The sequence below is a fragment of the Bufo gargarizans genome, chromosome 2 (genome assembly GCF_014858855.1).
Source record: "Bufo gargarizans isolate SCDJY-AF-19 chromosome 2, ASM1485885v1, whole genome shotgun sequence".
NCBI classification, from domain to species: Eukaryota; Metazoa; Chordata; class Amphibia; order Anura; family Bufonidae; genus Bufo; species Bufo gargarizans.
The window spans coordinates 75,827,257-75,842,839 of NC_058081.1; the positions used below are offsets into that span (position 1 = coordinate 75,827,257).

General features: G+C 50.2%; 1 protein-coding gene across 1 annotated transcript in view; it reads left to right on the plus strand.

Annotated features, from left to right (window-relative positions):
• The first annotated feature begins 12,770 nt into the window (after positions 1-12,770).
• Positions 12,771-15,583, plus strand: part of R3HCC1 (R3H domain and coiled-coil containing 1) — a 38,680-nt gene continuing 35,867 nt past the window's right edge. Inside the window, exon 1 of the mRNA XM_044277005.1 lies at positions 12,771-12,908. Coding sequence (XP_044132940.1) covers positions 12,771-12,908 — 138 coding nt within the window. The remainder of the gene's footprint in view (positions 12,909-15,583) is intronic.

Consider the following 15,583-nt stretch of genomic DNA (forward strand, 5'->3'; position numbering starts at 1 on the left):
AACCGTCTTCACGTTTGGTGCATAGAGATTACATATTGTGACAGTGACTTGTCCCAACTCTCCCTTCAATAATAAGTATCTCCCCTCCGGGTCCTTCACTGCGGACTGGAAAGCAAAAGGGGTGCCTCGCCTAAAGCCTATACTGACTCCTCTGGCCGCAGAACTACTGGAGGTAGCGTGGTACCACACATTAAAAGGGCTATGTTCTAGGTTAGGAACATGCGAATGAGAGAAATGGGTCTCCTGGAGGAGTATTATATCCGCACCAATTCTCCTGAGAACCTGAAACACTCTACTACGTTTTTTAGGGCTATTACAACCATGTACGTTGAAGGTGGAAAAACATAAAGTTAACGGAGCCATCTCATAGAAGTAACATTTTGCATATTTAGGTCACTTGTCTTACTAGACCGCCTGGATGTACTAAACAGGTTAAAAAACCAATTCAAACAATAACTGTAACTTAAAGGTAATAGCAAAGAAGTGTATCCCAACCAGCCCAGAACCCAACTTCTAAACCTCATGCGCAGTAGTATATATAATACAGCTATGATAAAGCTATAAAGCTATAATAATGCTATAATAAAGCTATCCTGACCAACATTTTGTTGAAGAAGGAAAGGCACAATACTCAGCAGATTGGCAGAGCGTAGCAATAGGCACCATAGCCACTCAGCTGGGCATGTGCCCTCGCCCAAAACAAGATGCTAGTAAAACTAAAGAATGTCAGAGATACTGGCTATCATGGACAATTTGAAAGGCATAATAAACCCAGGAAGGGTAGTTAACAGCTAACAGGGACGCAGTACGGCTGTGCCAATAATGCTACACTGCTAAGGGAGAAAAAAAAAGATGCGTTAACAGTGAATCCTTAGTCCGGGACTCCTTGCGGCCACGCTCTTTTATTCTTCCCGGATCTCTGGGGCTTTGGCTTCATCCATCTAGACGCCTGGGGGAGCGGTGGTAGGTCGTCCGCGGGCAAGACGGGTAACCAGGAGGGAATCTCGACCGGAGGCTGTTGGAGTGCTTCCCACACAGGTGGTAAGTCCTCAGGCGATCGAACGGTGTAACGGCGGTTCCCTACCGTAATTGAGATCCCAAATGGAAAGAGCCATCTGTATGGGAACTTGGACGACCGCAGGAGATCCGTGAGGGGCTTCAGTAAGCGCCGTTTTTGCAGCGTGGATGCGGCTAGATCTTGGTAGACTTGAACTTGGACTCCTTGAAGCTTCACTTCTCCTTGCTTCCTAGCCGCTTGGAGTATTAATTCTGTGTCTCTGAAGCTTAAAATACCGCAGATTATATCTCTTGGGTTATCTCGGGACGCTGGCTTCGGTTTCAATGCTCTATGCACTCTCTCCACAGTAATATGTGACGCTTGCTCTGGGCCTAGTAGCGTACGGAAGAGGGAGTCCATGACCTGAAAAAGGTCTTCCTTATCCTCCGCCTCTGGAAGCCCCCTGAGCCTGATGTTCCTTCTTCTATTCCTGTTCTCCTGGTCTTCCATTTGAAGCAGGAGCGTGTTCATCGCCCTGGCATGCGAGAGCAAGGAATCCTTTACAGACGCATTAAAGGTGAGTATGGCGTCCTGCGACTGCTCAAGCGCCTCAACGCGGTCACCGATGTGGTGTACGTCCGCTTTGATCGCCACTAGGTCCGCGGCTAAAGGAGCTAGGGCTCGCTGTAGAGCCTCCTCAAGAATCTCCCTGGTGAGACCAGACCTTTCGTCGCTGTGCGATGTCTCGCCATCTCCTGGAATCTGGGTGGGAGCATGATCTCCTGTAGCTGAGCCGGGAGGTTTCGGCGCCATCTTGGAGGGCCGCGCCGGCGGCTGTGCTGCCGATTTACTCAGGAATTTATCCATCTCTAGGCTGGAATTCGGGTCCTCTCTGCGTCCCGATGCAGACTGCATGCACTCCTTCGATTGAATCTTCATACCAAGGTCAGAATAGCGCTAAGAATGAGGCTTAGACGGGTGCTGGTGGCGAGAGCTCTGCTAACAAGCAGCCGCCATCTAGCTCGGTCAGGCCACGCCCCCCGAAATAAATTATTTTAAGGCAAGAAGAACTGCTCTCAGTTCTCTCATGTTTTGAGAGTCTTGACTCTCCTCCTTTTTCCATACGCCTTGTCGTAAGTTTCCCTGACAATAGGCCCCCCAGCCGAAAGGACTTGCATCGGTAGTAAGGTTTACGAAATTCTTTTGATTCCAAGGGAGACCTTGGGACAGATTTCAACCACCAGCTTAAAGATTGAATTACCTGAGGGGTGAGTGGGAGTGGTGCATCCAGCGGAAAAAGGGCGCCCTGCCATTCTTTCAGGATTTGCCATTGGAGGGGTCTGGAGTGAAGCTGGCTCCAATTGACCGCCGGTATGGTGGAAGGCATTCTGCCCAACACTGCCATTGTCTGCCTGATAGTACGGTTCTTTGCCACTATCAGGGACTGAACTCCTTCTGTTAATTTTTGTATCTTGTTCTGGGGAAGGATACAGCATGATTTCTCTGAGTCCAGGATCATTCCTAGAAAGACACATTTTTGGGAGGCTATTAGATGCAATTTCCCCCAGTTTATCTGCCAACCGAGTTTTTCTAGGATCCGCACTACCTCTTTGAGATGCAAGTCCAGACGGTTCTTTGACTCTGCTACCACCAAAAGATCGTCTAGATATGGAATTACTAGAATGTCTCTTTCTCTTATGTGGGCCATTACTTTTGTGAAGAGTCTGGGAGCCTGAGAAATTCAGAACAGAAGAGCTGTATATTGTAGGTGATGAATCTGATTCTCTATTGAAACTGCCCAATTAACAGAGTCCGCCTCATCAAAAGGATATTTCCTTTTTCCGTTTTTAGGAACAAAAAATGTATCAGTTTTTTTCCACTCCTTATGTTTCCTAGATCGCCGAACATAATATCCTGAACGGATTTCGGATCTCTGGATTCATCAACTTTCATCATAGCACAGATTGCTTTTAGTAAAGCTTCCGTATCATCAGGAGAAAAAAGTGGCCTGCCAGTGGTTTCTTCATCCTGCGACGAGTTTGAACTATCTAAGATTTCCCCTAGCTCACTTCCTTCTGACAAATCCGAATCTGACGCTTTAGTAGCCGTGCCTTGTTTACCTGAGATTACGGAAGGGAGGCTCTTTTTAAATACTTTCAAGGAATCAGATACTTCCGATTTCACCATATCTCTAATATTTTGAAGTAGGGATGGGGACTTCTCTTCCACTACTTTGTCGACACAATGTTGACATAACATCTTTGGCCAAGAGGGGGCAAGCTTCTTTTTACACATAGCGCATTCTTTCCCTCTGGTCTTTGAGACAGTCTTTCTAGGCCCCTCTTTTATTGTCTAAAAATCATGACAAAAGAAAAAGAACGCCTTAGCATAACAGAGAAAAAAAAAAAAAAGCTGGGGAACGATCCCCCTTACCCCACCAGGAGTACCGGTCTGACTTCATGACCCTCCTGCAGCTCAGCGCGCTGGCCACCCTCATCCTCCATAGCAGATACAGGATAGAGCGTTGTCCAGAGGGGAATCCGGGTCCTCTGTAGGCTGGCTAGCCTGCTTCTGACCGCGCGCTTCAGGGAGTATGGAATCCCTCGGTTCGGGTCCCTGCTGGTGCTTGTTGCAGCCTTTTAGTAGGGAATTCACTTCCTACTTCCGGAACGAACGCTGCGTGCGTTCCAAACACCAGAAGTTACATTGGGCATATCCAGTTCTCGCCTGTTGTGTGAGATTTCGGCCCTCTCGGACGCCCATACTGCTTAGGATGAAGGAGAGGGAGGCCCCGACCCCCTAAACACTGCCAGGAAGCATTGGCATGCCGGTCGTGCCTCACAGTGCGACCAGGACTGCAGCAGAGCACCAGCGTGACAAATTCCAGGACCCCAGAAGCCAGCACCAGACTTACTCCAGCGGCTCCTAGAGGAGGCTTACGCCGGACCAGGTAACCCCTCTCCACCAAAATACAGGGGCCCTGCAGCCTAAAATCCTTTGCTCTCCACAAGACCGTCCTATCCCTAGGACAGGAAACAGGAACTGGTGGTCTAGGGGCCATGCTCCTCCTTAAGAGCTCTCCACGAAAGTTCCTGTTTCCTGTCCTGGATGGAGGCGGTCTCTAAAGGGTGCTGTCATGGGCGTAAGGGAAATACACAGCTCTGTCCATTCTGTAGTGGATAAAGCTGGTTACTGCAGCACTGAATCACTTCAGAGCGCATTCACATGACTGTATTGCGGGTGTTGCGGTCCACAAAAAGAAGTCTTAAATACACTGTATTGCGGTGTGACTTGAAAGGGTCTGCGATCTGCAAAATACGGCAAAAAGTAGGACATGTCTTATGTTTTACGGTGCGGAAGCACAAACCCGAAAGCCCACGGAAGCGCTACCGAGTATTTCTGTGGGCTTCCAATCTCTGCCTCCACTCCATAATAGATAGTATCCGCATTTTTTTTGCGGGTCGGATGTAGACCCATTCACTTCAGTGGGGCCACAAAAGATGCAGACAGCACTACGCGTGTTGGCCGCATCCGTTTGTCCATTCTGTTGCATCTGCAAAAATATAGAACATGTCCTATTCTAGTCTGCATTATGGAGAAGCATAGGAATGTTCTATTATGAGACGGACGTTCTGTTCCGCAAAATGTGAAACACACACAGCCGGTATCCGTGTTTTGCAGATCTGCAATTCGAAGACCACAAAACAGGCAACGATCGTGTGCATAAGCCCTTAAACAAAGGGGTATTTATTGGAATAGCTCATTGCGTGTGGCTGTCAATACATGATCACTCAACCATTCATTCTCTATGAGACTGCTGGAGATAGTTAAATGCCGCGCTCAGCGATCTCTGACAGTCCCACAGAGCTGCATGGAGCGGCACCGTTCTCGTGATCAGTGATGTCAGACACCTACCATTCAGATACCTATCCCTCGATATGTTAATCACTTGGCACAACCCCTTTAAAGAATAACTAAACTTTTATATACATTTTTGTTAACATGTCCCTAATGCCATAATCACAGTTTTTGTAGTATACTTTATTAACTCCTTAAGGACCAGGCCATTTTTTGCAAACCTGACATGTGTCACTTTATGGGGCGATAACTTTAAAATGCTTCTGCTTATCCAAGCCATTCTGAGATTGTTTTCTTGTCACACATTGTACTTCGTGACAGTGGTAAAGTTAAGTTAAATATATTTAATTATTATGTATTTAAAAAAAATCTAAAATTTACCAAAAATTTGGGAAAATTTTCAACTTTCCAAATTTCTATTTCTATACTTTTAAAACAGATAGTGATACCTCCTAAAATAATTATTACTTTACATTTCCCATATGTCTACTTCATGTTTGGATCATTTTGTGAATGCCATTTTATTTTTTGGGGACGTTAGAAGGCTTAGAATTTTAGACGCAAGTCTTAACAGTGGAAACCCCTACAGTGGAAACCCTGAAAAAGTGACCCCATTTTGGAAACTACACCCTCAAAGAATCTTTCAAGGTGTGTAGTGAGCACTTTGATTTCAAAGGTGTTTTATAAAATTAGGAAACACTTAAAATTAAAATTATTTCAAGAAAAAGTTGCTTTACACCCAAATTTTTTACTTTCACAAAGGGTAACAGAACAAAATGCACCCCACATTTTGTTCCCCGTGTTCCCCTGAATACGGCAACATCCCATATGTGGTCAAAAACGGATGTATGGACGCACAGCAGGGCTCTAGAGGCAAACAGCAATATATGGATTTTGCTGGCCTGAATTGGCAGACATAGATTTTAGGTGCCATGTCACATGTAAAAAATTCCTGAGGTCCCCAGAAATTGAAAACCCCCCAAATATGACCCCATTTTGGAAAGTGCACCCCTGTACAAACATTTTAAGGGGTGGAAAGAGCACCTTTGAACTAACAGGTGTTTCACAAAAGACAGAAACACTTGTCAAAGGATTTAAAAGCACAAGGCTGTGAAAATGAAAAATTACAACCAGACCCCAATTTTTCACTTTCACAAGGGGTAAGAGGAGTAAATGGACCCCAGTATGTGTTACCCATTTTCTCCCTATTATGGCAACACCCCATATGTGCTTGTAGCCTGCTGTATGGGTGCACAGCAGGGCTCTAGAGGCAAACTGCAAAATATGGATTTTGCAGGCCTGAATTGTTCACCTCCCTATGACCCCGCATGCAGCTACATACTGCTTACGGCGCTGTGATGGGCCGGTCTTTATTGACCGGCCAATCACAATGCTTGGAGCTTCAGGGGGGGGGGGGCAGAAAGACGTCATGCTGCCCTTAGCTGGCATGGATGCCTGCCGGTAAAAGCAGCAATCCCCCCCCCCCCCCCGATTCCCCCGCGATTTTCCCCAACAACCTGGCGAACCTTGCGCTATACATGTACAACATTGGTTAATGTTTTTTGTATTTTTAATAAACGTACCCTCCTAAGACTACTTTCACACTAGCAGCAGGACGGATCCGTCCTGCCACTAGTGTGAAAGTACCCTAAAGCGCACCGATTTGTCATTTTATCAATGGGGCCGCAGCGCAGGGAGTACGACAAGAGCGGACATTGCTGCTCCTGCCCGCGCCCCCCGGAGGTTTACTAAATCCTGGCATAGCACATGAGTACCCTGTAATCATGTACTATGCCAGGATTAGTGGAGTGGGCTCCTGCTTCTGCCTCCTCCGCTAAGCTAAAAGCTTGCAACAACCGTGCTGCAGGGGCAATATGTGAGTTATGGTGGGCCGATGGGGGTAGTAGTAGTTTTACTCACAGTTCTGTTGAGCTCCCTGGGCCGGCGTGCAGTGAATGGAAGGACAGCACCAGTTCCTTCGGGGCACACTATGTTGTCCAGGGATCCCCGCCAGATGATGGTTGGGGTGCCCTTGGTGGTGTGGTTTTTAGGGTGCTGTGGAGACGGGGTCCCTGGTGTTCGTGACGCCAGCAACGTAAGGTGCAATAAGGGACAGTGACAAATTAGGAGAGAGCCAGGAGTTAAAGGGGTTTTGCCATCACATACAATGGGGGCATAAAATTGTCTGATAGGTGCGGGTCCCACCTCTGGGATCGGGGAAAGTAATGGAGGGCGCACTGCACATGCGCAGCCCCTGCTCCCATTTATTTCAATGGGGCTGCCGAAAATAGCCGAGTGCTGGCTCAGGTATTTCAGTCTGCCCCATAGAAATAAATGGGAGCAGGGGCTGCGCATGCGCAGTGCGCTCGCATCCACTTGTATGGGAGCAGCGCTTGGTGGTGGATGGGGTCCTCCAGCCACCACTCTCCCTGCTCTATTCTCCTTGTAGGTGTGGGTCCCAGAGGTGGGACCTGCACCTATCAGACAATAGGGGCATATCCTAGAGATATGCCCCCATTGTATGTGATGGGAATACCCCTTTAAACAAACTGGAATTTTACTTAAATTGCCTTGAGGTAGTTATAATCCAGTAGAAGTTCTTTACTATACAATAAGATGGCAGAGCTGCTAATCCCAACAACAGACTCAGTAGGGCTGGTGAATACAGGCTTAGGTTTGGCTGGTGTGGGAAAGGTACTGTCTTTAACTGTGGCTTCCCTCCAATAACCCAGACTTCGGGTACCTGGACCTTGATCAGAACTTTGCAACCAACAGGCGGTCTCCCTGGAGGCAGGCATCAGTCTTCTGCTCCATTCTTTGAACAGGTTGCTTTAACACATAAAAGTCCATTTCGTTCCTGGCTGGACAGTGGCACTACAGAAAGTGATCCAGTAACCCTTGGACTTGGTTTCCTACTTATAGTGCCCTACTGGAGAGTGCCCAGGGGGCGCACATTAGCAGCTACATACTCTCCTCTACTCAGGGCCGGCCTTAGGTGTTCAGGTGCCCTGTGCGAGCTAACCTTGTGTGCCCCCCCCCCCCCCCTTACACCTAGTCGCATAAACACACACAAAGAGGAAAAAAATCTTTGTAACAAATATTTTTTTAAATGTAGCAGTGTTACCTGCAGTCCTATGTAAAACCACAGATAACACTAGTGCTGATAATGTGGTAGTGTTACCTCCGGTCCTATGTAAAACCACAGATAACACTAGTGCTGATAATGTGGTAGTGTTACCTGCAGTCCTATGTAAAACCACAGATAACACTAGTGCTGATAATGTGGTAGTGTTACCTGCAGTCCTATGTAAAACCACAGATAACACTAGTGCTGATAATGTGGTAGTGTTACCTTCGTCCTTAGTGTGCCTTCCTGTGTCTATCGCACGGACTCCCTGCTGGCGGCGCTGCCTCCTCTTCCTTCTTCTTCCTCCACACAGAACGTCCTGATGCAGCTGCGTCAAGACATAGGAACACTGTGGGCATGGTGATGGTGACACACAGGGATGGACACACACACACACAGGGATGGACACACACACACACACAGGGATGGACACACACACACACACAGGGATGGACACACACACACACACACAGGGATGGACACACACACACACAGGGATGGACACACACACACACAGGGATGGACACACACACATACATACAATAAATATGATCACATCACAGTTCCAGCCTGTCTGCTTTGGTATAGCTGGTCATAGCTGGGCTATGCCAGGCTTTAGCAGAGTGGGCACAGGACAGTGGACACAGGGCACGATATGTATGCAAGCACAGCTGAGCGAGTGCAGGGCAAGGGCCCGTATACACATTGCTCCTCCTGCCTGTCATACCCCCCCCCCCACACCGGGCATTTTGGGGGGCATTAGGGGTTGGATGATGCGGATTGTGCACATAGCCACCTATCATATCCCCCCCCTCCTGACTGATGCGCTGGGGGAGAGGAATATGATTGGTGGCTATGTGCACACTCAACATCAGCAGCAAGGAGTTAAAGTCCAACCCTTAATGGCCCCCAAAATCCCTGGGGGGGTGTTGATGTAGTAGCAGGAAAGCACACTGTCCCCCTGTCCTCTATGAGCCCCCCTGAGTCCTCTCTAAGCCGCCCCCTCCCCCATTGCACACTTCTCCCACTCCATGGGCCAGTGGGCTGGCAGCAGCACATCCCCTCCAGCCCCCATGGCACATTTCCACATTTCTCCAAATACCTACTTGTTCTTTTGCTGTGTAGACTGTAGTGCTGCCGCGTGGGCCTTCCTTGCTGTGGCTGCTGGCTGGCGCTCGGGCGCGCTCCGTCTTCTCTCTGGGGGTGGAGCTCAGTGGCAACGTCAAAAGGGAAGACGTGCCTGTGCGGCAGCTACGCTCCAGCAGCCACTGGTCTGCTCTCTTAAAGAGACAGGCAGGCGAGCCAGGCAGCAGAGCGGCCGCGAGCCCCGCCCCCTCCTCACTCACTTCAATTGTCCGGACCGTGCGCTTTGAGCGCTGTGTTAGTTGGCCGCCCGCAGTCGCAGAATAATTGTGAGTAGAGACTCCTCTAGACTTAGTTCACGGCGGGCTATCGGCCGCCCGGCGCCCCTGTTGCTATGGCGCCCTGTGCGGCCGCACAACCCGCACACCCCAAAGGCCGGCCCTGCCTCTACTCCACTAAGCTCTCATCTCTCTTCCTGTGACTGCCATAAAAATGGCAGCACCGACTATATAATTTACGGATTGGTGCTATGTCCCAGGGTATAGGCTAATAATGTTTGTAAAGCGCTGCGGAATTAGTAGCGCTATATAAGTGTGTATAATAAATAAATAAATAAGCCCAAAAATTTGTAACGAAAATTGGACAGCACTCCAAAGATATAAAAAACTTGAAAAGTTTATTTAACCAAGTGGTACAGTGCAGCAACGTTTCGGCTCATCCATAGAGAGAAAGGCTCTATGGATGAGCCGAAACGTCGCTGCATTACATCTATTATGAAATAGATGTAATGCAGTTACCAGCCTGTTGTAAGAAATTTGCAACTATTACAGATAAAATGTACATTAGCATAATATGACATTATAAAAGGTTTAGGGGCCCACTTCAAGCACAGAGTGGTACACTGCAAGCTGACATTTAGTTCTCTTAGCTTAGCGGAGCAGGAAGAAGCAGGAGCCCGCTCCGCTCAGCTAATCCTGGCATACACAGGGTTACAGGGTACCCATGTGCTATGCCAGCATTTAGTAAACCTCCTGGGGCACGGGCAGGAGCAGCGTACTCACTGCGCTGCGGCCCCATTCATAAACTGTAGACTCCATACTCCGTACACCGCTGAGCTGTCAGCGTTGTACAGAGAAGTAGATTTTAGGTGCACAGTGAAACGTGCGCTTTAGGGAGAGAAAAGTGTAATAAAAATACAAAATACATTAATAAAAGTAGATTACAAAAAATGTTTTTAGGTGCATTCGGGACATGTTAACAAAAACTAGATTTTTGTGAAGTCACCTGTAAAATCTCTTTCTCGCTTAGTTCATTGGAGGACACAGGACCGTGGGTATAGCTGCTGCTGCCACTAGGTGGCGACACTAGGCTGAAAAGTGATAACTCCTTCCCTGCCGACTATACCCCCTCCCGCCCTGGAGAGTGCATATCAGTTTGTGCCCAAGCAGTAGGAGTAGGAGAAAAAAAAATTCATACAGGAAACAACCTATAACATAACTAATGCCAGTCGGACCGGACCAGAACTGAGGACCATACTGGTAAACCAACCGCCATCACTTGCGGTAACAATAGAAACAATGGGTGGGAGCTGTGTCCCCCAATGAACTAAGCGAGAAAGAGATTTTACATTTTGTTTTTTCGCTCGTATCATTGGGGGACACAGGACTGTGGTTCCAAGAACCGGACGAGCACACCCCTATGGAAACTGCCTCGCGGAAGCTCAAGACACCGCTGCCTGCAGGACCTTGCGGCCCAGTGCAGAGTCCACTGATGCAAAAGTGTGCACCTGGTAAAACTTGGTGAACGTGTGCAAGGATGACCACGTCGCTGCCTTGCACAGCTGTGAAGCTGAAGGTTGGTGGAAGCAAGCCCAAGACACGCCCACCGTCGTGGTCGAGAGGGCCGTGATACCGAGGAGCGGCGCCTTGCCCCGGGAGCGGAATGCCTCGGCAATTGCCAAATGGATTCACCTGGCAATCGTCACCTTGGCGACCGCCAAACCTTTGCGCGGACCTTCCGGAATAAGTCCGTATGGCGGAAAGTTCCCGAGTCAGATAAGTAAATACTGAGAGCTCACTTCGTAGGATGCGAAGGAGAGGGGCAGATCGACGGAAGAACAATGTCCTCGTTGACATGGAAGGCAGAGACTACCTTCGACTGAAAATAAGGTATAGGTCTGAGCACTGCCTTGTCTTGGTGCAGTATAAGGAAGGGTTCCTTACAGGAAAGCGCTGCCAACTCCGAAACGCGCCTGATGGAAGTGATAGCCACCAGGAATGCAACCTTCCAGGAGAGATTACGGAGGGGGAACTGTGTCTAAAGGCTCAAATGGAGCCGCTTGGAGGGAACCCAGAACCAGGTTCCAGTCCCAAGAAGGCAAGGGAAGACGATAAGGAGGGACGGTGTGGGCCATCCCTTGCAGGAAGGTCTTAACCGGAGCCTGTAGTGTCAGAGGACACTGGGAAAAAATTTACAGCGCCAACACCTGCCCCTTCAAGGAACTCAGGGCAAGGCCCAAATCCAGACCCAATTGCAGAAATGAAAGGAAGGCGGGAAGAGAGAAGCGTAGCGGGGAGAGGCTACGTTCCTCACAGAAATGCAAAAAGGACTTCCAAGTCCTGTAATAAATCCTGGACGACACCGGTTTCCTGGCTTTAATCATGGTGCGGATGACCCTGTCCGAGAAAACCTTGTTGCTTCAGAATGGCGGTTTCAACAGCCGCGCCGTCAAACGTAGCGACCCTAAATGCTGGTGGAAGACAGGACCCTGAGAGAGAAGATCGGGCCTGAGCGGAAGGAGACACGGTGTGTCTCCTAGGAGAAGACCGATGTCTGTGTACCACATGCGACAAGGCCAATACGGAGCGATGAGGATCGTTTGGATGCCCTCCATCTTGATTCTGCGTAAGACTTGGGGCAGGAGAGGGAGAGGCGGAAACACGTACACCAGGGAGAACCCGTCCCATGGTGCCACCAGCGCGTCTACTGCGCGTGCCCTGGGATCTCTTGTTCGAGAGAAGAAGGCAGGGAGCTTGTGGTGGAGTCTGGATACAATCAGGTCCACCTCTGGTTGGCCTCACCAGAGACTGAAACACCTCCGGGTGCAGAGACCACTCCCTCAGGTCCACCGTCGTCCGACTGAGGAAATCCGCTGTCCAGTTCACCACTCCCGGAATGTAGACCACCGAAAGAGCTGGCACATGAGTCTCCGCCCACTGCAGGATCTTGGCTGACTCCGCCTTCACTGCTTGATTGCGGGTTCCTCCTTGATGATTGATATAAGCCACTGCCGTGGTGTTGCCTGACTGTAACCGGATCGGCCGACCCTTCAGGAGAGGGGCCCAATGTAGAAGGGACAGATGAATGGCCCGGAGTTCCAGTATGTTGATGGACAGTTTGGACTCCGACTAAGACCATACACCTTGGACTGTCCGGGGCGGGAAGACTCCGCCCCAACCTTGGAGACTGGCGACGGTGGTGATGACCGTCCATGAGATCGGGAGAAAAGATTTCCCCGACTCCAAGGTTGGGCTTGAAAACCACCACCTGAGTGCCGAACGCACCCCTAGGGGTAGGACGATGTGACGGTACAGGGAATTCGGTGACTTTTCCCACGACTACAAGATTGTCCGCTGAAGTGAACGAGTGTGAAATTGTGCAAACGGAACCACCTCGAAAGAAGCGACCATTGCACCCAATACCGTCATGCAAAACCCAATTGAAGGGTACCTGCGCCGGAGAAGAATGCGGATTGACCGACAAGGGGCCACCCGCTTGTCCAGAGGGAGGCGCACCAACTCCGCGGCCGTATCGAGGATCATGCCTAGAAAAGTTATCCGTCTGGTAGGATGCAGGGAAGACTTTTGGAAGTTCACCAACCACCCGAACCGCGCCAGGGTATCCAGAGTGATACTCAGGCTGTCCAGAGTCCGCTGCCCAAACCTTAAGCCAGAGTTCGCGCCTCAAGGTTACCGCGAGAGCCGATGAGCGGGCAACAAGGGCACGCGCGTCCAAGGAAGCCTCACAGAGGTATTTCCCCCCTGTGAGATCTGCAGAGCCAAGGACTAAAGCTCAGTTAGCTGGAGGTCCGCCGCCAAGTCTTGGTTTAACCGGAGTGCCCACTCAGAGACCGCCTTAGCCACCCAAGCGGAGGCGAAAATGCGCCGAAGCGCTAAGTCACTTGCCGCGAAAATGGACTTCGCCCAAGACTTCATACGGCAATCCACGGGATCCTGAAGGGCTGAGCCATCAGCCACCGGAATGGCAGTGTGTTTGGCGAGGCGCGCTACCGTAGGGTCCACCTTTGGAGGAGAGGACCACTTAGCCACCCAATCTGCCGGAAAGGGATAAAGCAGATCAAGCCGCTAGGACGTTGTAAAGCGACGATCTGGATGGTCCCATGCCTTGGCAATGACAACCCGAAAAGTCGTCATGCAAGGGGAAGGCTTTAGGGGTTTGCCTGGAATGGAGAAAAGACACTTCCTGGTGACTCATGGAGTGGGACTCATCCTGCACCTGGAAGGTGTCACGGACAGCAGAAACTAAGCTGTCCACCATGAAAGCAACCTTGGAAGATTGTTCCGGATCCATATCCGAATCTGAGTCACCAATCCCATCATCGGACAGAACTTCCCCTGGGAGGAAGGATGAGTCCGAGTATGACCCATGTGGGGGAGGAAATGCTGAGGTGTCAGAGGAGGAATGACGTCCTGCACTGGGCCGTTTGTGCGAAGGTCTGCCCCTAAGGCGCTCTCCAGAAGAGGGTGCGGACTGCACCGGTGGAGATTTATCAACCAATCAACCCATGAGAGTGAGGGTGGATTGGGATATCTTAGAGAGGTCCTCCACTGCCCGAGATAAGGCACGGGCCCAGTCCGGTTCCACCTGGTCAGGGCGGTCATGCGGCTGCGTGGTTTGAGGGGGCAGAACCTGTGCGGGCGCACAGCATGCAGAGCACACAACTTAATCTTGCATTTCACACAGGCATAATAAGTGGTGGCCGTTGGCATATGGGGCTCACTAGTGGGATCGGACATGGCTGTATACTAGTGTTCTCACTGCTGGAGGGGGGGGGGGGGGCGCGCGTGCGGACCGTCCGACCAGCATACAGGGGACCCGGGTCCTGTGTTCCCAGAGGAAAGGTGCTGCCGGCTAAAGCTGGATCTCACTGGGTAGTTGCGGTCCTGCAGAGTGCTCAGAGCCGCGGCGGGAATCCTAGCCCCACCCCTTCGCATCACAGTGGGAGTTGCAAGTTGCAGCCTACCCACCCTAGAAGCCGGAGCCTAAATTTGCTATATGCGGCCGACCAGAAGACACTTCGGGTCGGCGGGAGAGAACTCCGAATAGGGCACAAGAGGCGTCGCTTGTCCCCCCCCCGTGGGCCGTGAAGCGATGAGCGCGGGCTGGAGCCCGGAAATCTGGTAGGCCCGAAACGAGGCCGGGGGCTAAAATTACGGGCCGGCCGGAAGGTGAAATAGGGCCCAGGAAGAGAGTGAGCCCCCTTGTTAAACTGAAAGGATGGAAGGCTTCCATCCTAACTCGGTGGCTGAAATGGAGAGGGAAGGGGAGAGGGGATGGAGGGTGCAGATAATACTCACCTAATCCGATTACTCACCCCATTCTTCATCCTCTTCTCTTCACCCCTCCTCAGAGTCCAGCAGGGTCACCTCTTTAGCAGCTGGCACCTGAAGTGGCAGAAGACTGGAAACCGGCCTTGCTCCCGGGGTAGACAGTGGGGCAGGGAAAAAATAACAAAAGGAAGCTGCCCTGCAAGCAGGGAGGTCTGCCTCCTAAGACACTAAGCTAAAAACTGATATGCTCTCTCCAGGTGGGAGGGGGAGAAGTTATCACTTTTCAGCCTAGTGTCGCCTCCTAGTGGCAGCAGCAGCTATACCCACGGTCCTGTGTCCCCCAATGATACGAGCGAGAAAATGTATACAAAAGTTTAGTCACTCTTTAAGGGTATTACCACACAGCGCGGTCGTGGCTGTGCTGTGGTTGAGTACCTCGCTGCTGTACAAGTTGCAGGTGTCTCCAATTCAACCTATGAGACCTCATTGTTTGTTCAGTCTGCATTGTGAATGGCCGCACGGCACCTTCAACATTGTGGGGCAAATAACAATGCAGACCGAATAAACAGAACCTTACAGTCGCCGGGTACTCGGCTGTGTCACAACAGTGAAATGACCGCGCTGCGTGGTCATACCCTAAGCAGAATACTGACTGAAAGAAAAACTGTGTTGGTCACAGCAACCAATCACAGCTCAGCTTTCATTTCTTATAACGCTAGTGGGAAATGAAAGTTGCGCTGTGATTGGTTGCTTTGTGAACATAACACAATTTGTCCAAGTTATTTTACTGTTCTCAGATGGACAGCAAACCACTTCTCCCTGTGAAAGACACAGCAGAAATCCCATATATATATGGCCCCAAATTCTGGTCAACTTTCACTTAATGGTATTATTGTATTGTTTTAGCTTACCAATAAAACAATCCTTCTACCCCCCCCCCCCCCCCCA